General features: G+C 43.5%; 3 protein-coding genes across 3 annotated transcripts in view; 2 read left to right on the forward strand and 1 right to left on the reverse strand.

Annotated features, from left to right (window-relative positions):
- Positions 1-3,057, forward strand: part of GAL (galanin and GMAP prepropeptide) — a 214,352-nt gene extending 211,295 nt beyond the window's left edge. Inside the window, exon 6 of the mRNA XM_069857881.1 lies at positions 3,048-3,057. The gene's annotated coding sequence lies outside the window, so the exon portion shown is untranslated. The remainder of the gene's footprint in view (positions 1-3,047) is intronic.
- The window catches only part of INO80 (INO80 complex ATPase subunit), a 298,105-nt gene that overhangs the window by 12,768 nt on the left and 261,929 nt on the right, over positions 1-23,408 (reverse strand). The gene's annotated exons all lie outside the window — the stretch shown is intronic.
- VPS18 (VPS18 core subunit of CORVET and HOPS complexes) lies at positions 9,559-20,144 on the forward strand. The gene is made up of 5 exons (XM_069857770.1): positions 9,559-9,712; positions 14,073-14,214; positions 14,399-14,490; positions 15,222-17,092; positions 17,803-20,144. Exons 1-5 carry the CDS (start codon positions 9,622-9,624, stop codon positions 18,529-18,531), a joined length of 2,925 nt encoding a protein of 974 aa, XP_069713871.1. The 5' UTR covers positions 9,559-9,621; the 3' UTR covers positions 18,532-20,144.

Consider the following 23,408-nt stretch of genomic DNA (forward strand, 5'->3'; position numbering starts at 1 on the left):
CACAGTTGGCCTTCTGGGCTGCGAGCACACATTGTTGGCATGTTGAGCTTCTCATCAATCAGCATCCCCAAATCCTTCTCTGCAGGGCTGCTTTCAATCACATCATTCCCCATCCTGTACTGAAAATGGGGATCTCCCCGACCCAGGTGTAGGACCTTGCACTTGGCCTTGTTGAACCTCATGAGGTTCTCACAGTGCACGCATCATGCACACACATGGGGGAGCCGCGGTCCCCACGCACTCTGTGACTGTTCAACAGAAGCCACACTGATGCATTTTATTTCCTCTGACCAGCAGCCCCACCTGGAGCATCTGTGATTTCTGGCGTGACAGGAATAAAAACAACAGTGCTGGTCAATATTGTGAGGGACAACAGAAAACAAATGACAGAAATACCTCACATTTGCTAACTGTGTCATGGCCCTTACCGGGTTCTCCCCACCTGGCTGAGCTGTTGCTACATACTGGCAAAAGCCATAAAATGTGTTTTCACAGCTGCATGGATATGCACAGGGGTTGCTGGTCCACTCCTTTTACCCCATTTGCCTTTTGTAGCTCGCAATCTACACTGTGCCCTTGGCAGATGAGTCGATGGCTCCATCCCTGGCCTGGGGAGACTACTGCATAAAGAAGCAGGACTAAAGAAACAGAAGAGCAGGAGCACACCACTTGAAAGCAAAGATGCAGCCACATTGCACTCCAGAGTAGCACCACTGAGTGCCTGAAAACACTGGAAGGAAAGCATTAGTGCATGTAATATCTAGTATCACAACATCGGCTTCGAAAGTGGAGCTGTTTCCTAATGGAGGAGCTAAACTCAGACTGTCAATGAATGCTACCAATTTAGCTACATGACATCCTTCCTCCTGCTCTCAGCAAGGGAGACCTGTGTGATTAGCAGTTCCTGAGTGTGTCTCACTGCAGTTTTCATGCATGCTGAGAAGATACCCAGATGTTTCACCTATATTAATGCTAAATCTCAGAAAACATCTTCAAGTCAAGCACATTCTAAAATGCTTTTCCCCATAGCTGACAAGTCACAAGCACTGCAGCCTCTCAGGTTCAAGAGTCTTGGCTGGACAAAACATGTCTACTCTTTGAAGAAAGCCCACAGGCTTCCTGAGAACAGCAAAAGGGCTTCTTCTCTGCAGTTTTCTCTAGCAGTTTACTTTAGTCAACCTCTTCTGTCCTTTTACTTGCACAACCATAAATTTCTACAGCTACAAAAATTGAGGGTCATATTTTAAACTAGGCTGCAGCTAAAATGCGTGCCAGATAGTCTTGCTACACTGAGTGGTGGCTGGCTCAAGTGACTGGCTTGCATTAGGTTGGCATTTTCCTGTGCCATACTCTTCAGTGTTATTTCAGAGCCAGGTGACAGCTGAAATGCTCCAGAAGAGCCAGAAAGTGCTGGGACAGGCGATACTCCAAAACGCATGAGGTGTGGCTGTATCTCTGACGGGACTGGCAAGGACTCGCTACACTGCAGCCTGTGCCAGCAGCACACCAAGTGAGGACCTTCAGAGGTTTTTTTCAGTGCATTTCAGGCACAGGCTGACATTCTGTGAACTATGACATTTCCATTTAATGGAAGAAATGAATTTAAATGAGGGACTATTCACCAAATTATTCACCATTAGCAAGTGTTAGCAGTAACAGAGGGAAGAGAAGCTGGCAGCTCTTGTTTCCTATAAGCTACTTACTTAGGAATGGATGTCCCTCAGAAGACAAACTGTTGCCCTACTCCAAAGACTGAATCCCTTTCTCTCATTCCTTTGCTAAAATCTCTTCCTTCTGTGGTGATGTTCTTATTCCTTTGTGGTTTCTGACAGCTGTTGATTGACACACACTTGTGGATGAGTTTAAGCGATTTTTAATCTATACTGAAATAAAGCGATTAAGCAAACAAACAGGGCAGCTCCCATGGGTTCATTTCTCAGGTCCTGCTTTGCTTCTGACAGCTAACAGAAAATACAGGTTTAGTTTCACAACACAGCAAAGACTCAGATGGTAGGAATCAGACATTTTGTTTTTGCAAGATTTTTGTACCATTTTCTTCTTGCAGTGACAGTTTGTCCCATTCCTAGAGCTGCTGAACCGCAGGAGCAGGCTCTGCACACATGTACAGCACAGGTTCAGCAGGACAGCCCCATTGCATGCTGCCTCCCTGACATGCTCCTTTGCCAAGATCATCTCTCTAGCGAGTGGGAAATACTCAGTCTGCATATTTTTGGCCTCTTTCCCAGGAATTATAATTGGTACCAATTATGATGGTATTCCTCATGATGTGAATTCCCATCCACTAGGAATTAAGTGCAGAAGATCAAACTCTCTTCAGGCAGACCAAATGCAGATTTCAGGTACTGTTAGTGTTCAGCTGTTATCCACCAGGGCTGCACTATCATCTGCAGCTTCTGAAATTAAACAGAAAAGCTGCTCCATTACACAATGATTTACAGTGGAAATTCAATTTACAAATTTAGGTGATGTGTGATTGTCACCACCAAATAAACGTTATACATCTGCACAAAGTCCTATTACTAAAAATACAGAATTATTTAGAGGAAGATGCTTAATTTTCTGTCCATTTCTATTAATTACAGTCTCCTTTGTCACCGGAGCTGTGGCAGGAGGCATACACTTATGGACTAAGTTAAAAACAATAACTGAGCCAATTTGGATGAGGAGGAAACTAGGGCTTGTCTGTTGTAGTGGGGGAAAACCTATGGATGAGCTCAAACTACTCCATATAACGTCTCTTCTAAAATGCAGTGCTACAATATAGGGAAACTGATGCTGGGATTTTTTGCAGCTAGTAGTCTTGACTTTCACTGCCTCCTGAGCAAAACTGCGCCTCTGACAACATCATATTTTGCCTCTCTGCTTGATCGCATTTGTAACTTCATAATTATGTGTGGCCACAGACCAGCTTCCCTGAAAGTCACAGAGTCAGAGCCACTAATGTAATCTTCTGCAAAGCCTATCAAACTGCTCAGATTGCTTCAGAAAAAACATCACGTGTTGTGGGAGTTGGCAGACCTCAGTTTTAAAAACAGCTGCATTCCCTTCTTACCAAGTGAGAGAGAAAAATTTATCAGCCACTCTTAACACGGTAGTGAGCAAACCTGGCCTTTAGCTTTACATGCACTTGTATAAGTATGCTGCAGATGTCAATACACTCCCTTTGCAAATAATGTCCTTAGATCACATTTCTGACTACTTTCACAGTGCTACATAGAATCATAGAATAGTTAGGTTGGAAGGGAACCTTAAAGATCATGCAGTTCCAACCCCCCTGCCATAGGCAGGGACACCTCCCACTAGATCAGGCTGTCCAAGGCCCCATCCAGCCTGGCCTTGAACACCTCCAGGGATGGGGCATCCACAACTTCCCTGGGCAACCTGTGCCAGTGCCTCACCACTCTTATCGTGAAGAAATTCCTCCTAATGTCTAGCCTAAATGCCCCCCTCTCCAGTTTATACCCATTGCACCTAGTGCTATTGCTACAAGCCTTTGTAAAAAGTCCCTCCCTAGCTTTCTTGTAGCCCCTTCAGGTACTGGAATGTTGCTATAAGGTCTCCTTGGAGCCTTCTCTTCTCCAGGCTGAAAAACCCCAACTCTCTCAGCCTGTCCTTGTATAGGAGGTGCTCCCATGTGATGGAACACAGAGCAATGAGAAAAGAGGAGATGATGAAAAAAACTGACAATTCCATCGTGCATCAGGGAAGGGAAGTGGGTATCTAGATTGAGAGAGGGGCTATACAGGAGGGCAGGTGCCAGAGCAAATTGGATCTTGTGATGCCAAGATATATGCCGAAGAAGTCAAGATACAGCCACTGCCTGGCCAGTTGCCTTCGTAATTGCAAGCAATGAGACAACCAGTGCTGAGTCACTGGAGTTTTGTCATGCACCTGAATGTGCATCCTCCCTGGGAAAAATCAGGCGTAATTACCACTTAAAAGAAATGACAGACAAAGGGGTGAAGACAAGAGCCAGAGTCTGGTTTTCCCTTGCGGTGTGCCTCATCTAGTCACCCTCACCTGCAGGAAGTAATGTCAAATGCTTCTTCGTATCATTTTCTATCACCCTGGCAGAGGCAGAAATAGCCACCACACACCAGTCAGCAGAAAATCAGGCTTCAGCTATTCACAGAAAAATTACTACAGCTGAAATCAAAGGAAGAAATATCCTAGTATTTGCTTTCCCATACAGAGCTCTTGATTGATAGGAGCTCCATAGTTTCTGAGTCCACAGCAATAAAAATACTTTATGATTCTACAGCAGCTAATGGGTATTTCTGGTGTGCACTGGAGATGTGATTCTGAAATGTCTTTTAGAAAATATAAAAAGTAAAGAAACAACATGAGAATAGAGCTCCCAATATCCTGGCCTCTGAATTACTTTATTGCTACTTGGAAACAAAAGCAATGTCAGGAGTGGGTGCACAGAGATGTTCTGGTTCATATGTTCACTGCCACTCCAGTTAAATGCAGAGGCAAAGAGCTACAACACCACCATTATACTACGTTTTAAGATTACATGATCATAAATTTAAATGAAATGACAGAGCCACTAGCTTAAAAAAAATTCTTTACTGTTCCAAGGAAAGATAAGCAGCTGTATTGTACTGAGACCTTTTCTCAAAGACAAATTCAACTCCTATCAGACTTTCACAGTTCTTCCTCTCAGATGTTCTATATACAATTTAGCAGTTTGTTGCCCTCTGCTGGAGGAAGTACATCTCTTAATAAATCAACTGATAAATGTGAAAAGTGGCCAAGGTTTAAGGCACTCAAAACCCTTTCTTTAAATCAGAACGTCAAACTTAAGACTAAGGATGCCCTGAGAGCTTAATTTAATTATGGCAATCAATCAGACACTTTACAGGAAAAGAGGAGTTAACACTTATACTGGTAAGGGTGAGGGAATTAGCAAGAGGAAGGTGATAAGGTTCATATCCCCCATGTGAAACTGGGAAAGGCAGGCAGTTAGCACTGAACAACGAGGGGCTGGGTTGAAGAGCGATTGCTAGGAAAACCATAAAATGCTGTAGGACCACTCTTTACACCGAATTACCAGTTTCAGTCCTCAGGCTTGTCATTTACAGATCTTCCGTGAGGGTCAGAACTGAGGGATTAGCCACAGGGTGCTATTGATGAACAAAAAGGTTTTTGAACTGTAGAATTATGTTTCTGTCCCTTCTAGTGCTTGTATGCTCATTCTAGCACTGATGGGTTATGAGGGCACGCCATGTGCTTAATGAAGGGCAGCATGCTCTGGAGTGCATGCATAGCATCAACAGATCTTGATAGTTCACTTGTGGGAAAACGTCTCAAGGCATCAGAGCAGCTGTGCTAAGCAGACCTGTGATTGCTGCTCTGGTTATTCTATGATTCTATGATTCTCCCAGTGTTTGCTGCTCTGCAGGAAGTCTGCTTCTGGCAAAGAGTTGAGCTTGGGAGGTCGGTTAATGGTTAGGAGGTGGGCACTGCCAAACTCATTTCGAGCTTTGATCTCTTCCAGTGTAAATTATAATAGTTGTATGGCTTCCTATGTAGGTTCCAGTTCAGATTCTCATGAGTAACCATGCTATTCATAGGTACGCAGCCACAGCACTTTCTTTTACTGTAGTACATTTGTACACAGAATTCAAGTGATCACTTAAAGGCACTGTGTCACTAGGGGAGTGTCTCTCTTGGGAGAAGGTCTCTTGATTGGATGGGAGACATAGGTGCCTGCAGGGTGATGAAAGCCCAGCTGTATATCATATCTTTGTTGGTATTATATGGATTTTGTTGCATTTGAGAAAATACACCTATTTGCCTATGGCTTTTAAGAATGCAGCGTATTTTTTATGGTGACCACAGTGAAGAAACATTCTGTAGACAGTGAGGTGGAGTGATCATAGAATCATAGAATCATAGAATAACCAGGTTGGAAGAGACCCACCGGATCATCGAGTCCAACCATTCCCATCAATCACTAAACCATGCCCCTTACCACCTCGTCCACCTGTGCCTTAAACACCTCCAGGGAAGGTGACTCAACCACCTCCCTGGGCAGCCTGTTCCAGTGCCCAATGACCCTTTCTGTGAAGAATTTTTTCCTAATGTCCAGCCTAAACCTCCCCTGGCAGAGCTTGAGGCCATTCCCTCTTGTCCTGTCCCCTGTCACTTGGGAGAAGAGGCCAGCACCCTCCTCTCTACAACCTCCTTTCAGGTAGTTGTAGAGAGCAATGAGGTCTCCCCTCTCCTCTGATGAGGAGTACAACGTCAACGTGTTGATTAGTACGTCTGTAGTGGAAATCTGTGAGGAAATCCAGGGTGTAACTCAAACTACAGTTGTGTCACTAGGTTATCTCATGGGCAGTTCAGGTCATTTAAAGCTGAGCCGCTGTTGTTCTGCCCATACCTCTTCCAACACTTATGCCTTCCTGCCCTCTCTTCTGCACCAGCACTCATGTTTAGATTGTGGATCACAGAATCATCTGCTGCAGGGCACTGAACTGGCTCACTCTGCAATCATACACACACCAATACTGGCACAAAGTATGGGCTGGATAGAGCAGACAGGACTGACAGAGAGACAGTGTTGTGGAAGCTGAGGTTTAGATGGGCCTTAAATGCCTCCTCTTTTTAAGAAGAGAAAAGCAAGGATGTCTTGGCTTGGTGAATCCTGAATTTGGTACATTTGAATGAAGACAACAACTGGAGCTGATTAAAAAGGCAATTAATTCCCTAAAATGTCCTTTACACTACGGGACAGTCTTTGACCAAGAACAAATGGATTCAGACTAGCCATAGCTTACGTTAGACTGGAAATCAGAGCTTGAAATCAGGAGTAATCAGCATTTGGAACAGGTATGAGCTGGAGCAGTCAGGGGAAAAATTACCCACACTTTCAGACAGAGCTTGATAGGAACAGAGAAAGGACTATATGATGTGGCAACTACAAGAGTGGGAGAATGGATCTGATAGTCCAAGAAGTCCCTTCCTACCTCATTACCCTAACTCTAATGTAATTTGTGTGTACCTTATGAGAAGTTGAAAAAGAACAGTTGCTGTTTATGATGATCAGGATGATTAGAGAGCAAGGGAATGTGGTTTTGTTGTTTTGGCTCAGAGCTGCCATGTAAAGAGGGTAAACAGCAGAGGCTGGAGTTGGGTCTTGGCTCCTGCTAGCACTTGTGGACAGGCTGAGTCAGAAAGAACCACCTTGGAATTTTAGCAAAGTAGGCAGAGGTGACCCTGTGGAGACATGCCATGGAAGCTTCCTGGGACCCAGCTAGCAGGGGACCTGCATATCATAGAATCACAGAATACCAGAACACCAGGTTGGAAGGAACCTCAAGGATCTTTTGGTCCAACCTCTCTTGGCAAAACCACAGTCTAGAATATCTGTCTCAGTGCTGGGGAAAAGGTCTGAGGCTGAGCAATGCAGACCAGAACCCTAGTTTATGGGGTGAGGCATCCAGTGAAAGGGCAGAGAAAAAGGAGATGCACCTTTGTTCGTGCAAAGCCACCCGTATGCCACTGCTATTGGTGATGCTTCACCGCCACCTGACATGCAAGCTAAGAAGACGTTCTCTTCAGGTAATGGATTCTCTCTGTGTTGCAAACTGTCCCGTACCCTGTAGAACAACATTTTTCTGTTCCTTCCAGAAAGCATTGTCAAGATTACAAAGAACAGACAGAATATACATCTGCATTCATTTTATATATGATGAAATTCAAAAATGTTGTGTAAGAGATTAGCCTTTTTGTTAATGCTCATATTATAAATTCTGCTAGTTCAAGTTAGAGGGTAAAGCTGGAAATAGCAACTCTTGGACTAATCAGAACATAAGAACGCTTCCAGCTTCGAAGTACTATTTAGTAATACAGAAGCTGGGTCCAATACAGAGTCTAGAAAACTGACATAAACCTGCAGAAAAAATGTAGGAGAGTTCAAGCAAAACCTTATGCTGGATCCCCATATGGTTTGCCACAAGCATTATTTTAGCAATAAAGCACTTTTGACCACTCATGCTACAGAAGTGATACCAAAAATGCCAGCAAATAAACTCCTTAAGACTAATTTTGGAGTTTTAGAAAGCAAGCATCCTTTATCCAGCCTGGGCAGCACAAGGAAGCAGTCGCCATCAATCATGTGCAATGAGACAAAACCTGGGGATAGAATATATTTCCCACTGACATGCATATGGATAGCTTTTCCCAGAAATCTTATGCATACGCTATTACTTGCAAAGGACTAATTTTAATTCATGAACCTCACAACAGTCAGAACTCTTGCTAATTTGGAGCTGGCTCCAGCTCTGCCTGACCTTGCATTTGAGATCAGGAGAGACTGCAAACAGAGGGGATTACAGGAGAAGACTCATCTGTTCAGCATAGACCATGCTGCACACAAAATGTTCTCATCTCCAAAGAATGAACAGTGTCTGAAAGGAAATGTCCTGGCAGAGGGACGTTCGTTCTAACTTTCAAAAACACAGTTACTTAGATGAAACTTAACTCTATCTTAAATCAATAATATTTCACTTTTTGTAATAGAACTCCTTCTTGCATCAGAAGAGTTCTAGAGCATGCGAGTTTTTATGGGGCTGTTCAAACCTAGCCAACTCCTCATTGCCATCAGTACCATCACTAGAAAATACTGCGTTTGCAGCGCCATTACAACCAAGGGATCCCAGCAAAGCTTGTGGCCCTGTGCGCCGGGCGTTTTATCATGCACACGACAAGATGGCAGCGACCAGAAGCTTCAGGCACCACACTGATGCCCAGCGCCTGTGAGCCTCATTGTGTCTGCATGCACCTCAACACCTCAAAGCAGGGGTATGGCCAGAGTGGCTGCCTGCAGGGTATTAGGAGGCACACAAGGGTCAGGTCTGCGACCAGAGGCAGACTTAACAACCACGCTGCCACCCCGAGTTGCCCTCCCGCTACCATTTTAAGCAGGGAAACAGAGAAGAGCAACGAAGCTGGTGAAGGGTCTGGAGAACAAGTCTTACGAGGAGCGGCTGAGGGAGCTGGGGTTGTTTAGCCTTGAGGAGTATGAGAGGAGACCTTATTGCTCTCTACAACTACCTGAAAGGAGATTGTAGGGAGGAGGGTGCCGGTCTCTTCTCCCAGGTTACAGGGGACAGGACAAGGGGGAACAGCCTCAAGCTGCAGCAGGGGAAGTTCAGATTGAATATAAGGAAAATTTTTTCACTGAAAGTATCATCGGGCACTGGCAGAGGCTACCCAGGGAGGTGATTGAGTCACTATTCCTGGAGGCATTTAAAAGACGGGTAGACGAGGTGCTCAGGGACATGGTTTAGTGGCAGACAGGAATGGTTGGACTCTGATCTAAAACGTCTTTTCCAACCTAGTGATTCTATGACTCCCCGCGGGAGGCGCGCGCAGGAAAGGAACAGGGTTACCTGACGCGGGAGAGGGGGCCGGGCGGCCACGTGACTCGAGGAGGACGCGCGACGAGCGCATGACACAAGGGGAGGAGGCGGGGTTGGGCGGTCACGTGACGCCGGGGGAGCGATCACGTGATGCTGCTCAGCTGAGCGGCGGAGGCGGAAGTGGTGGGCGGGCGCGCGCCTGGGGCGCCGGGCCGTCTCGGTGACCATGGCCTCCATCCTGGACGAGTACGAGGATTCCCTGTACCGCTCCGCCTCCGTGCAGCAGAGCCGCGCCAGCGTGGGCATTCCGCACTCCGGTAGGTGCTCGGGCCGGCCCCTGGGGGCAGCGCGGCGCTGCACGCCGTGTTCTCCCCGGCTGGAGGCCTCCCTCCCGCAGCCCCGCTGCCGGCCTGCCTGCTCAGAGGAGGCAAGCGAGGGGTCAGCTCGTTCGTTCGGGGTGGGATCGGGAGTAGGGCATGTCAGGCGTGTGGAGATTGTAGCCTTGTTGCAGCGAGATGGGTGGTGGTCTCTTGTCCCGAGTGACGTGCGATAGGATGAGGGGAACGGCCTCAGATTGGACCGGGAAGGTTCAGATTGGGCATTAGGAAGAGTTTGTTCACCAAAAGGGTTATTGCACACTGGCACAGGCTGCCCAGGAAGGTGGTTGAGTCCCCATCCCTGGAGGTGTTTAAAAGACGGGTAGATGAAGTGCTCAGGGGTATGTTTTAGTAGTGGACAGGTAGGGCTGTGTGATCTCAGAGGTCTTTTCCAACCAAGTGATTCTATGATTGTGTCTGAGGAAAGGTGTATCACTGTACTTCCGTAGCATTCACCTGTGTGTTTTGCTATGGGACATGTTTTGATTCAGGGAACGCTTGCTTCCTGGTGAAGCTTAGGATGTAATGCAGGTTGTCTTAGCAAAGCCAATGTACTTTTTGCCTGTGGGAGGGCTTTATAAGGCCGTGCCCTCCTATGCCATGAAGTGATGTGTGGTAGAAACACTACTCAATTCTGAGCTGTGGTAATTGTCTGAGATCATCTTATCAGCTTGCTTCCCATCCCCCCTCTTTTTTTTTTGTTTTCTCTTCCTTCTTCCCTTTTTTTTCCCCATTTTTTTCTTCTTTCTGAGGAACCCAACTGTTAGATCACATGGTATTCTGGCTGTGTGCACAGCTGTACCTGAATGGGGTTAGTTTCTTGACCCAGGGACAGTTTGCCAAAGGCTTCATTGTTGCGAGTGTTTCCCTTAGGCTGACTACATGATGGCAGCTTTGCTGCTGTGGAAGATTACCAAGAAAGCATTTTATATCACTGTTATACTTTTCTGTCAAGGTCTGTGAAGCTTTGGTATACTGTGCTGTTTGGGAAGGTGTCCAATCAGTATAACATAAAGGTATGATGACCAGTCAGTTGTTTCTTTCATGTGAGAGAAAGCAAACAAATGGCAGGTATGTTCCGTGATAAACTCGAGGTTTATTAGGTTCAATAACTGTTTACTATTAGATGCCACCTCACAATATTTTATTGAGTGTGGCAGGGAAGTTTAAATTACGAGAGGATTCTGTTCTAACTGGTATTGTCATGGTAGTACCAGCTGCTGTGCAGCACTGGCATTTTTTAATTACAAATTTGAAACTGCGTGGACATGTTCTTTCAAGTTTGTTTCTTTTCTTCATATAGTGTTACCTGCTGCTAACCTTGGGGGAAATCTGGTTGTGAGGTTTATACATGTGGCAAGAATTGATGAATTATGTCATTCTGTATATACTATTGAGCATAAATACACAGACAGAATTACTCCAAGTGTAGGTGCTGAAGGAGATATGTTCCCCTTGTTTTTATTAACATACATAGTTATTTTATTGTGTAATACTAGGTAACCAATAATTGTCTTGAGTAGGTGTTGTGCAAAACAGTGTTAGGACAAGCCACCTCATCAAAAATAGGTTTTCAAGGACCTGGTTTTTCTTCCTGACTGCTGCAGCACTGTCTTCAGTCATGGCTGTCTACAATTGAGAAATCTACCTGTTTGCTGATAAACGATGTTGGAAAAAGAAGTTTAGGAAACTACTTAATTGAAAAGGCACAGCCTAATCACGTTTTTAATTCTTAAATCAGACTGCACTGGTGATTTAAACAAAACTTGAGATGGTAGAAGTTATGAGCAATCTGAAGTTTAGGCAAATTGACTTTGGAAAAAGGTGCAAGTAAATAGTTACCTTCTTGAAAACAGCCCTAAAGGTTAAGTTAGAAATTTTGGAAGGTGTTAAAACTTATTATTCTGTTTCAGTTAGTTGCTCCCTGTGCTTGTTAAATGGCAGGTGCTCAAAGTTGTAGATAACCAAGCAGTGGTTTGGTTACCAATCTGAAGTACTGCTGCAGAGCAAGCTTTAAAGTACTGCAGTGCCAGCATGAAAAGACCTACTTTGAGCTACTAGACTTGACTGATGTTGGTGAGCTTAGATCTTTGAACAAATTAAAAACTTAATGGAAACATGCAGGTTTGCTCAGAAATCAGGATGGGTAATACTGCAGTAGAATCTCACCTGAAAAGAAGAGAGTCTTTAAGGTCAGGATGAAGGAGCTGACTGAAAGGAATGCATGTTGTAAAATAGGCATCCCCTTTGTATAGAGGATGGTAAGCTAAAGAAGTACATCTTCTCCTTGTATGGATGCTAGTTAAAATTCTGGAGCTCTTATAACTGTAATAGATACAGTCTTAAAGAGTCCAGAATGCTGGAGTCCAATCTACTCACTTGAACTATGAATGAATAAAAAGAAAACCCAACCCAACCAACCAAAACAAAAGAAACAAACAAAAATCCACCGCAGCTCAAAACCCATACCTGTGTATTGGTGCAAGGTGTTCCCTTTCCTTCTTGTGTCTGTGTTTCCTTGCTGTCTCAATCAGTCTTGTTTTGCCTGGTAGCAATCTGGAAAAAAAATCAAGAGTGCTTGAATGAATGTGGCTTGGGGATCTGTTGGTATGTGTTTTTTTCCCAGCAGAGCAATCCTTTTTATATATATAAATATTTATTTGTATTTATTGGTTAGCTGAGACATCATGTGAATCTGCAGCTTGGAAGCTTTGTCTGCATGTTTTGAACCACAGTTCATACTGACAAATTTAAGCTATGGCATTGCAGCTCCTTAATCTGAAATGAAGAACATTTGTTTTGCTTAAATGGAAATTAAGGAACGCACATTTGCATAAGTGGATAATGTTTAAGATGTGGATTAACGTGTAAGAAAAAAAATATGTGCGAAGCAAAAGGCTGCCTACTATATTTGTGGTTGCTTTGTCTGTTTTTGCTTGTGCATCTTTCCTCTAAAACAAGAGTACTTTAAAGATCTACAGCTGGTCTAGTATTGAGGCAGAGACAAGGAGAAGGCATGGGTGGAACAGGCAGTTAAAGGATTTGTAGTGTTAGCAGGCTGCTTTCCACAACTGCGCTGGCTTTTTCAACAGGGCATTTCCATTTAGAGTATTTCCAGATAATTTGTGGGAAGTTATAGGTATTGAGTGTGCTTTGAAGCAGTGCTGTTAGTCCCAGTCTGGGGAGTGTCAGGCCTATGCTCTTTAGGATGGAAGCAGTCTTTTCTCCTGAGATACAATCCCAAGGTTTGTTTGGGTTTTTTTCTTTGTTTACATTTTTATCTTTCTAGTTAGCTACTTTGGCCATGACTGGCCTTACCTTGCTATAGCTCTTTTCAGTTTTAATATTACTGTCCAGGTTAATGGCTGTATAGATCTGCTTGATTTAGAAATCCTTCACTTGTATGTGGAACGAAGCAGAGGGTTAACCTGGCAATGTGTCAGTTATGCTTTCTGGCTTGAGGCGATGTAGTCAGACTGAGATCCTCTGCTGTTTTCTTTGTCAAAGGGTTATATAAGGCTTTGCGCATATGGAACATTTGGTCACTGGGAAAACTTGTCTCATAGGAGAGATATGGATGAAACTTTGATAAGATGTGGGGTTTTTTTGATGTTCTATGAATGCCTTCTTATTTTGCAGTTCACTGGCAGGTCTGAGCTCTTTTGTAGGTTTTTGCTGTGTTTGCTACAGCAAATAATCCAACAGACTTCTATGACAAAATCTGCTGTGTGGATACAAAAAATCGCATGGTTTTAAAAATAGCTTTAGCTTGTGAATGATGGATGTCAAGCATGGTAGCTCATTCAATTCTGACGTGGACTAAGAGAGAAATACATTTCAGTTAATACCACAGTGGTCTCCTGGGTAGCTTGTATGGGAGTGTCAAACCAGAGCCCTCTTTGTGTCTTATGCAATGCCAGCCATTCTTTCCTGCCTTGAACAAATAAACTATCAATGCAGGAAAACAAATTACCCTTATGTTCTGCTTTTTATGTAGTTTATGTGATTTTTTTTTTTTAGTTTACGCTGGAATTTTATGTGCTTTCAAATTAATATGAGAAGCTTGCAGTTCCGTGACAAGACAGTAAAGCATATTGCTGCTTTTCTTTGCTGTTGTATGTATCTATGTGAGTACTGCTTTCTGTTTTTATGCTCCATGGAGCACAATCCCTTTTCAGTGTAACTCAGAGCAGGTGATGATGCTCTTTCTAGACCTTTAGGTTAGATTTTGATGTGTTGGGGAGTGGTTGTTGTAGGTTTTGCCTTGTTTTGTTTTTAAGTGTTCATGTTCTTTCTCCAGGATATGTGAATGCACGACTGGAGAAGGAAACACCTATATTTAACAAGCAAAGGATTGATTTTGCACCTCCAGAGAAAATTAACAGCTTAGTGGTCTCCTCTAACCAGCTCTGTATGAGCCTTGGCAAAGACACCCTTCTCAGGTAATGCTGGCAGAGACCAGAAGTTATTACTTGGTTTCTTTTTTTTTTTCTTTTTCCTTAAGTTGCTAGAGAACTCACAATCACAAACGGGATAAGAAGACATGAACCAAATATGGAAAACACTAAGCGGTTATGCCTACTTGAACTTTTGTTGGAAGCATGCTGTCATGGTTTCTCTTTGCAGGATTGATCTTGGGAAGCCAGATGAACCTAATCAGGTAGAGCTGGGTCGCAAAGATGAAGCCAAAGTCTACAAGATGTTTTTGGACCACACAGGTGAGGCAGTGTACTACGTATATTCAAAGACAGTGGTTGGCAGCAGGTGCAATTGAATGTATGTAACAAGCACTGGTGAAGGAGTTCATTTTCTGTTCTGTAAATAAGGAGAACAGGTGGTTCTTCTGTGGGCAGAGCTCTATTGCCAGGGGCCCTGCCTACTGATTTACCCCTATACTCTTAGAAAAACACTGGCTTGTTGTGTGTATGTTGTTGCTTTTTAACTGTCTGAAATGAGTACATGCTATTAGGCTGTTCTGAGCAATGCTGCTAAAACCAATAAAACAAAATCTTTGCAGTCACCCTGTGCTGTATATGTTTGCATAATAATTTTTTAAAGGACTGTAAAACATCCGCAGCTCAGTGCAGCCTTGTCTGATTTTAAAGACCAAAAATTTTGAAAGAGATACTCATATCTGTCACCAATTGCCAGGGACAAGAGAGAACTCTGTGAACTGTTTGTCTTCAGAACACTTATTGAAATGGAAGAATAACTTCTTGCTGAAGCATGTGGGACTAGTGGTTTAAGTTTGCAACATACGGACTGCCGTTCTGATCCAACATGGAAGTCCGCCACATTCCTATTAATGTCTGGGAAAGTCTTGGATTAAGTATGTTGATATTGGAGCTTATCAAATATGAGGATTAGAAGCCTTAGGAATTTGGCTTGCTTAGGCACAGTGTTAATTTATTCTCTCCATCTCCTTCCTATATCCCTCTTCTGTTGGCAGGCTCTCATCTCCTGATTGCTATGAACACCAGTGAATGCCTTTACCTGAACAGAAGTGTTCAGAAGGTGCGAGCACTCTCCAGATGGAAAGGCCATTTGATTGAAAGTGTGGGCTGGAACAAATTTCTCGGTTCAGAGACCAACACAGGGCCTATCCTGGTGGGGACAGCCCAGGGGCAGATCTATGAGGCTGAAATCTCTGTCAGCGAGGGAGGCCTCTTCAGCACTAATCCCGACCAGTACTTCCGACAGGTCTACACCCTGGAGGAGGAATCAGGACCTGCCCCAGTCTGCTGCTTGGAGATTGAACGAGGGATGGAAGGGAAATTTTTTATTATAGCCACCACTCGAAAGAGACTCTTCCAGTTTGTTGGCAAAGTGCCAGAAGGGACAGAGCAGCAAGGCTTCAGCTCCATATTTGCTATGCATGCTGACCATTTGCCCAGCTTCCGTGAGTTTCCAGCCAGCTTTGGTTTCAGTGAGATAGCATTTTACACCCCAAAACTGCGCTCCAACCCACGCTCCTTTGCTTGGATGATGGGAAATGGTGTTTTATATGGTACACTGGACTATAGCCGTCCTGATTCAATTTTGAGTGATGAACGGGTCTGGGTTTATCCTTCTGATATTGACATAACTGTGAATAAGCCCATATCCATTGTACTTACCCAGTTTCACTTCCTGTTGCTGCTGCCTGATCGAGTGAAGGCTATATGCACTCTGAATGGGCAGGTTGTTTTTCAAGATCTGTTCCTGGAAAAGTTTGGTTTACTGACACGCATGATCAAAGATCCCACAGTACAGCAGATATGGATCCACACTGAAAAAGTAGTGTTCCGCTACCACGTCCAGCGGGAATCTAGGGATGTGTGGAAGATGTATATGAATATGAATAAATTTGATTTAGCCAAAGAGTATTGTAAAGACCGTCCAGAGTGCCTAGATATTGTGCTGGCAAAAGAAGCAGAGCACTGCTTCCAAAACAAGAGGTATCTAGACAGTGCAAAATGTTATGCACTGACCCAGAACTACTTTGAAGAGATTGCACTGAAGTTCATTGAAGCCAAGCAAGAAGAGGCCCTGATGGAGTTTCTGATTAAGAAGCTAAGTAACTTAAAGCCTTCTGAGAAGACACAGACAACTCTGCTGACCACGTGGTTAACAGAGCTATACCTAAACTGGCTAGGTATATTGGAAGGAGATCCGTCACAGCGAAATCTCTATTTGGATACACGGGAGAAGTTTCGCACTTTCCTAAGCAGTCCTAAAAATAAAGACTGTCTGTTTAATAACCGGGCATCTATTTATGAGCTGTTGGCAAGCCACGGGGACACGGAGCACATGGTCTACTTTGCAGTGATCATGCAAGACTACGAGCGTGTAGTGGCTCACCACTGCCAGCATGATGAGTACGATGAAGCTCTAAATGTGCTGTCCAGGCACAGAGATGAGAAGCTGTTCTATAAATTCTCTCCAGTCCTCATCCAGCATATTCCCAAGAAAGTAGTTGATGCTTGGATTTCTATGGGCTCTAGATTGGATGCCAGGAACCTCATTCCAGCCCTTGTTAACTATAGCCAGAGTGCCAGCACCCAGCAGATCAATGAAGCCATTAGATATATGGAATTCTGTGTCTATCAATTGGAGGAAACCCAGCAAGCCATTCACAACTACCTGTTATCTCTTTACGCTTTGTGTCGGCCGGATTCACTGCTGTCATACCTGGAGCAAGCAGGAACCAACCCAAACAGGATCCACTACGACCTGAAGTACGCATTGCGCCTGTGTGCAGAGCATGGGCACCACCGTGCATGTGTCCATATTTACAAAGTGATGGAATTATATGAGGAGGCTGTGGATCTTGCCTTACAGGTATGTCTGTGTGTGTGTGCTATGATGTATAAGAATGTAGCCTGTTCAAGTGATCTTGAACCACCAAGCTGGACAGACTCGGCAGTGCAGGAACTGTGCAGCTAAGTCTGGGAAGAAAGACCTGTCTCTGTTAATATACTTCTGTGGTTTCACAGTTGTTTTCAGTAGACAGCTGGCTGTGACAAGTCATAATTGAGGGTAGGGGCATGGGAAATACAAGGGAGAATACTGTCTTTCTTAACCTCAGTCTCTAAGATAAAATACCTTTAACATATAGAGCTGTATAGCTGTTGTTCAGGATTCTAATTGCTTCCTGTTCTTAGCTGTGACAATTATCACAGAAGAATGGCTTTGTCAACTTAATCTGAGCTTCAGGGAGATGTTGGAATTATTTCTGTTGGCATTAGTATGTCTTTGCTGAAATGTGTGGTCAGCAAAGCTACTGTAACATGGATTTGCCCTTATTGTTATGCTGGGCTTTGCTGCTTTCTGCTGGATAGCAAGCAAATCTTCAGACAGTAATGCTGGTGGAAAGAGGAGGCGTTTGACCTGTAAACAAGGAGGAGGTCAGTAGTGTAGCCTTAGGCAATGAGATAGCAGGCATTGATAGAAAACTTCCATTACTGTGATGGACAGCAGGCTTTGAAGTTGAATGGTGGATAAACGAAGAGGGAAACTTAACTCACATTCCTTGTCTGTCCATCTTCTAGGTGGATGTTGATCTTGCCAAGTCCTGTGCAGATCTCCCTGAAGATGATGAGGAACTCCGCAAGAAGCTCTGGTTAAAGATTGCTTGCCATGTTGTTCAGGAGGAGAAAGATGTCAAGAAGGCGATGGCCTGCCTCTCTAGCTGTGCCCTGCTGAAGATTGAAGATGTCCTGCCATTCTTTCCAGACTTTGTCACTATTGACCATTTCAAGGAAGCGATCTGTAACTCCCTGGAGGACTACAACAAGCACATTGAGGAGCTGAAAAGGGAGATGGAAGAAGCCACGCAGAGTGCCAAGAGAATCAGAGAGGACATCCAGGAAATGAGAAATAAGTATGGCTCTGTGGAGCCTCAGGAAAAATGTGCTGCTTGTGACTTTCCACTTCTAAACCGCCCATTTTACCTTTTCCTGTGTGGTCACATGTTCCATTATGACTGTCTCCTCCAAGCAGTTTTCCCAAACCTTCCTGCCTATAAGCAGGCAAAACTTGAAGATCTTCAGAAGAAGCTGGCAGCTACTAGTCAGCCTTCCAAGAGCCACCATCGTCCCAAGGACACAGATACCATTAGCCTGGGGAAAGGGCAGCAGAGCCGGGAACAGATCAAAGCTGACATTGATGACATTGTGGCAGCCGAATGTGTGTACTGTGGTGAGCTGATGATCCGGTCCATTGACAAGCCTTTTATTGATCCCCAGAAGTATGAAGAGGAGATGCAGAGCTGGCTGTAGTTTTCCAAACCTGTAACACTGAATGCACCCAAGTAGTTTTGTTCACAACTTGTGAAGCTTCTGCAGTGGGAATATAACCTCCAGAAGCGGGAACTCGGTGGCTTTTGTGGAACTCCAGGGCAACTGTTGTGGGGTCATGTTATCATGATTACGGAGAGCTAGTCTTGAAAACAGGGAGATATAGGTATGGCTATCTGAGAAATCGAACAATAGTTAGAACCCACTGGAGTATTTTTAGGAGGTGCTTTGTGCTTGCAGTTTTTCCAGGGTTCTCAGTGTAAAGCTAATGGAGTGCCTTGTTGTCCAGAAGGAAATGGGAACAGCCTGTGGTGTGTCTTCCCTCTTGCATGGTATTTGTCTTGGTGAAGAGAAGCTTAAAGGGAAAGATAGTGAAGAACACTAAGCAGTGTAGTCTTTAGTCATCACTTTGAAAGCTAGAATTGCTTTCTGTTTCCTTTTTTGCTTTGAGTCTATAACCACATGCATGGAAAGAACGTGAAAGGACAAATGCATATATTTTTTGTAAACATCATGCTACAGAAATACATGTTTCTATGCATTGTAATATAAGAATGTGTATAATTCTCAAGCAGGAGTGTCTCATAGTACACTTAAGTCACTTACCTACAATTCAAGTTGTAAAATTATTTCCCGCAGGCTTTATGGACAAGCCTGTACATTTGAATTTTCTCTAGGTACTCTTCACCTTGTTTCTCGCAATGCTTCCTAGCCTGTTCACTCCTTCCACCCTCTCTCTATCCTGTTTCTACCATGATTGTCTTTGTATAGTGGATTTTGGTTTTGTTGTCACCCAAACCCAAAATTGTTCGATGCAGCAGTAATGGTTCAGCTGATACTCCACAAACAGGAACGCAGCCCACCTGTATTGTCCTGCTGTGGTCCCCTTCAAGCTGCACTTGAGCACTAGACATCTTGTCATAGGTTCCCTCAAGGGTAGGCTACTGAAAAGTTCTGTTGGTGTGAAATTTGCTTTGCCATTTGAGGCCAGTACCTTGTGACCAGGTGGTCTTTTACCTTCCTTACAGTATTTGATGCTTTCTGGAGGTGGCTGCAGATCGGTGTTTCTGTCTACTGCTCTCACTTGGAAAATTCTTCTCAAAAGCTGATGACTACTTTGCGGGAGAGGGAACAAAAGATTTTCTTCAGTGATTTAGCAAGGATTCCTTGTTTTATTTTTGAAGAAACTAAAACTTTAATGAAGTTCTGCTGCTTGGGGCTTAATCACAAAGGTAGTAATTGGCAGAAGAATGGAATGATGTAAATGAAAAATGGTAATTCTTGTAATTTAGGCAATAGAAAATGCTGTCTTCTGAACAACCCTTCAGTTCTTTCATATGAATGTATGTGCTTGTCTTGAGTACCTCTCAATCTGCTAGTCGCTTACCCTCTTCATATGGTTGTAGAAATGGGCCTTCACATCATTGAAAAGGAATGAAAATTAGTTTCCTCAAGGAGCTAACGAAGAATTTTGATAACCATCAGAGCTCCAGAAGAGCATCCGTGTTTTATCGGGAGCTTCAGCCTGGAGTTAATTAATTTTATCTGTGTAAAATGACATGAGTAAATAAAAAGCAGAGCTGGCAGTAGAAAGACATGAGGCTTTGAAATCTCCTTTTTTAATCCACTTTTCTTTGTTGGAGTCATGGGGTAGGCAGTCTTATTACCATGTGGTACTCTTTGTTGCTGGCTTATCAGAAACGACTCTTTCAGTGGTTCCATCAAGGAACGGTTCAGAAACCCCACGTGCTGTAGTTTTCTTGGGCTCTGGACATCCTTCTGCTCTGAATAAATCAATGGGTATGCCTGAAGAATTTGTAATGGAAACTGAATGTGATGTCTTTTGAAGTTCAGCATTAAACCTGTTATACCTGGCCACTCCTGAATGATCAAATTTTCGTGTAAGCAGTGTAATATTTAAGGTTGTATATGTTATTATAAAGAAACCTCCCCCCACCCAAACCAGTTTCTGGTCAAAGGCAAGTGACTATTTTTGTGCTTTTCAGCAGGAGCATGAGTAACAACTCATTCTGACACGGGGTAATTTGAAGTTATTTATTTTCTTGAAGATGTTCTTAATACTTGTTACATCTCTTTACTTTTGCATTTTTTTACAGGATGTTTTCCTGATATATTGGAGTTACTATTCTTTTCCTGTTAGTGTTATAGAACAGCTGCATTGTTTCTGTTGTGATCAGGAGAGTAACTATTTTGTTTGCACATAGATAGTTCCTGGGAGATCTGTCTGCTCATCTATAATATTGGAGGAAGCATGTGTCTGTTGGAACTGAGGCACAGCAAGTAAATAAAACCCCCCTGAGACGGGGTGGTAGAGGAAGGGACCTCAAGAACCTACTGATTCCATTCTTGGGTATTAATATGTCTGAGTTCACAAAACTAGAACTGTTTTTTTGTTTTTAAATGACTAGTACACAGCATTCTCTGAGAGCTGTAGGCTTGTGCACCAGATAGATATACCACAGATCTCATGCTTCCTCACTGTTGTTAATTGAAAAATCTTTAACATCATTTGCTGTCAAGGCTTAGAAGTGTGTTAATGCCTGCAAAGAGTCCAGCGGTGATTAAAGTGCTAGCACCAATAGTACAGGAAGCTACACAAAGGTATCTTCTGAAATTTCCTTACGTTGTCACATGCTTCCAAAGTTTCAGTAACCACTCACCTGTGCTTCTTGGCTGCTTCAAAGTATAATTCAGTGAAAAAGGCAAGAGGGCTTTTTAGGGGAAGTGAACTGCCTGTGTTCTCCCATAAATCTAAGCTGCAAGATCACTTCCTCTTTGGTTTCAGAATAGCATTTTTATCTTTTCTCCTTGTAATTTCAGCATAGTTAAATTTTAGAAATAATAGTCCTTTATGTTTGGTGGTTTTTTTTAAGCTGCAAACAAACTGTGTACCAGCTCTTACAAATGATTATGGCCTTGGGCCTTGGCCTTGTCTGTGCTCATAACCTCTACCATTTACTTCAATACAGCTAGAGAACAGCATAACCAAAAGGGTGGGTGAGAGCCCCTACCCTCCTTAACCAGAACAAATATCTGTAGCTAGATTTACACTGGAGGAATGTAGTTGTGCAGACAAGGCCTGAAGCAAACTTGTGTGTGCTACCCTCACTTCTCGCAGGTTTTGAGCAAGGAATTGGTGAAATGCTATGAGTTAGGGGAGACAACGGTGAGTGTGTGTTATGGAGGAGTTTGTAGAGGATTTTTCTCTATGTGGTTGGAAGCTAATTGAAATGCTGAGAGCTGTGGTTTTTATCTACTTTCTGAAAACAAATGACTGGGCTGGAAATCCAGTAAGGCAACTTCTTAACAAGCCACTAGATGTCATTGCTGTCCATTTCAATACTGAGGTTTGCTGCAGAGAAGGTAAGAGTAAGTTACATTCCTGTAACTGGAGGAAGAATGGTACAAATGGCGAGGAACTGAAGCAGGTTCCCAGTGCCTTAAAAAGCAATTTCAGTTCATGGATCAATGTTTTCCAAGTTTTGAAACTCAGTAGCTGGATTTGCTGTGTTAACAAAGTGTAAATCCTCTTTTGTTTAATTGCGTTACATTATAAGTTCCTACTGACCTAGCTGAAGTAGTGAATCCTAGAGATATCATCCTGAGGCTTGGAGCTGTGGTATCTGGTGGCCTTGGGTCTGGCCATTTTGCTTGCTTCCTCTTCACACTGTTTCAGCAGCAGAGATGGTAGAAGTGAATGAGAGCCAGCCTCTTAGTTGTCTGATTTCAAAACTAGTATGTTTTGTTAAAAACACAAGTGAAGCTGGGTTTGTAGTATGGTATTGGACACTGACTTGCATAAATAGGGGAGTTAGTGTGTTTGCCTTTACTTAGGAATTGTGGGGTCACAATCCCAATAAAGGGGCAAGTGGGAGTGGGAATATCTTGTATGCCACTTCACGCCACAGTTGTGTACTGAGTACTGGGAAGACAGACTGAAAATGCAACAAGTGTGCTGAGCCAAAATTTAAGGTTTGAAATATAGAAGACATACAGAAATTTGGATTTTTTTAAATTGATTAAATATTTTTCTCCAGAATAGATGGAGTACTGTGGGATTCACTCTGGTATGTGTTGTGTTTCTGAGTGAATCTTGTGGCATCCTCAAAGCAGAGAGCCTAGCCAGGATCTCCTATCCTTTTTGTACGGGGGGGGGGGAAGAGATCCCTTAGAAAGTGGAGGGAATGGTGGCTTCTATAAAGTAATGTATCTGACTTTAGGGAAGCTTCCCCAGTGGGAACGTGATATTGATGGATCTGTACTTTCCACATTGAGGTCCTGAAGGGAAAAAAAGCTCATTTCCTTTGGAATATGAATTTTGGTATATTGAAGAACTTAGGCCTTGAAAGTGGAATGTTACGGGAGTGCCTTAAATTTGCAGCTGGTTGTGTATGGATTCAGCTCCTAAACTATCTGCTGTCTCTGATCACACCCAGTCCAGACTTTATACCTCAGGTTCCCTCTAAGATTTGAGCTTCATGCCATTGCTCTGAATTTTGAGACTTGTGATAATTCCCCCTCAATTTGGTGTTTCATTTCTTTCACTCCCAGATCTCATGGAAGGGCTTCATGCTACTTATTTGAAGCTTTAAAGCAACCTGACCTGCAGCTGCTTTCAGGTGGAAGGAGGGTAAAAAGATTAAACAAACTTTCTAGATATACCTGTTGAAACTGGGAAAAGGAGCTTAGGCATTTCTTCTTTGCAATGGCCAGGGGTATTGGATGCAGCTTGTTTGAGTAAGACTGCTTGCTTAGAAACAAAGAAGCCAGAGGAGCACTCTAAGGTTGAAAGTGCAGCTATAACTGATCCTTCAGACTTTGTCATTGTGGGGCAGCTC

The sequence above is a fragment of the Phaenicophaeus curvirostris genome, chromosome 5, assembly GCF_032191515.1.
Source record: "Phaenicophaeus curvirostris isolate KB17595 chromosome 5, BPBGC_Pcur_1.0, whole genome shotgun sequence".
Taxonomy (NCBI): domain Eukaryota; kingdom Metazoa; phylum Chordata; class Aves; order Cuculiformes; family Cuculidae; genus Phaenicophaeus; species Phaenicophaeus curvirostris.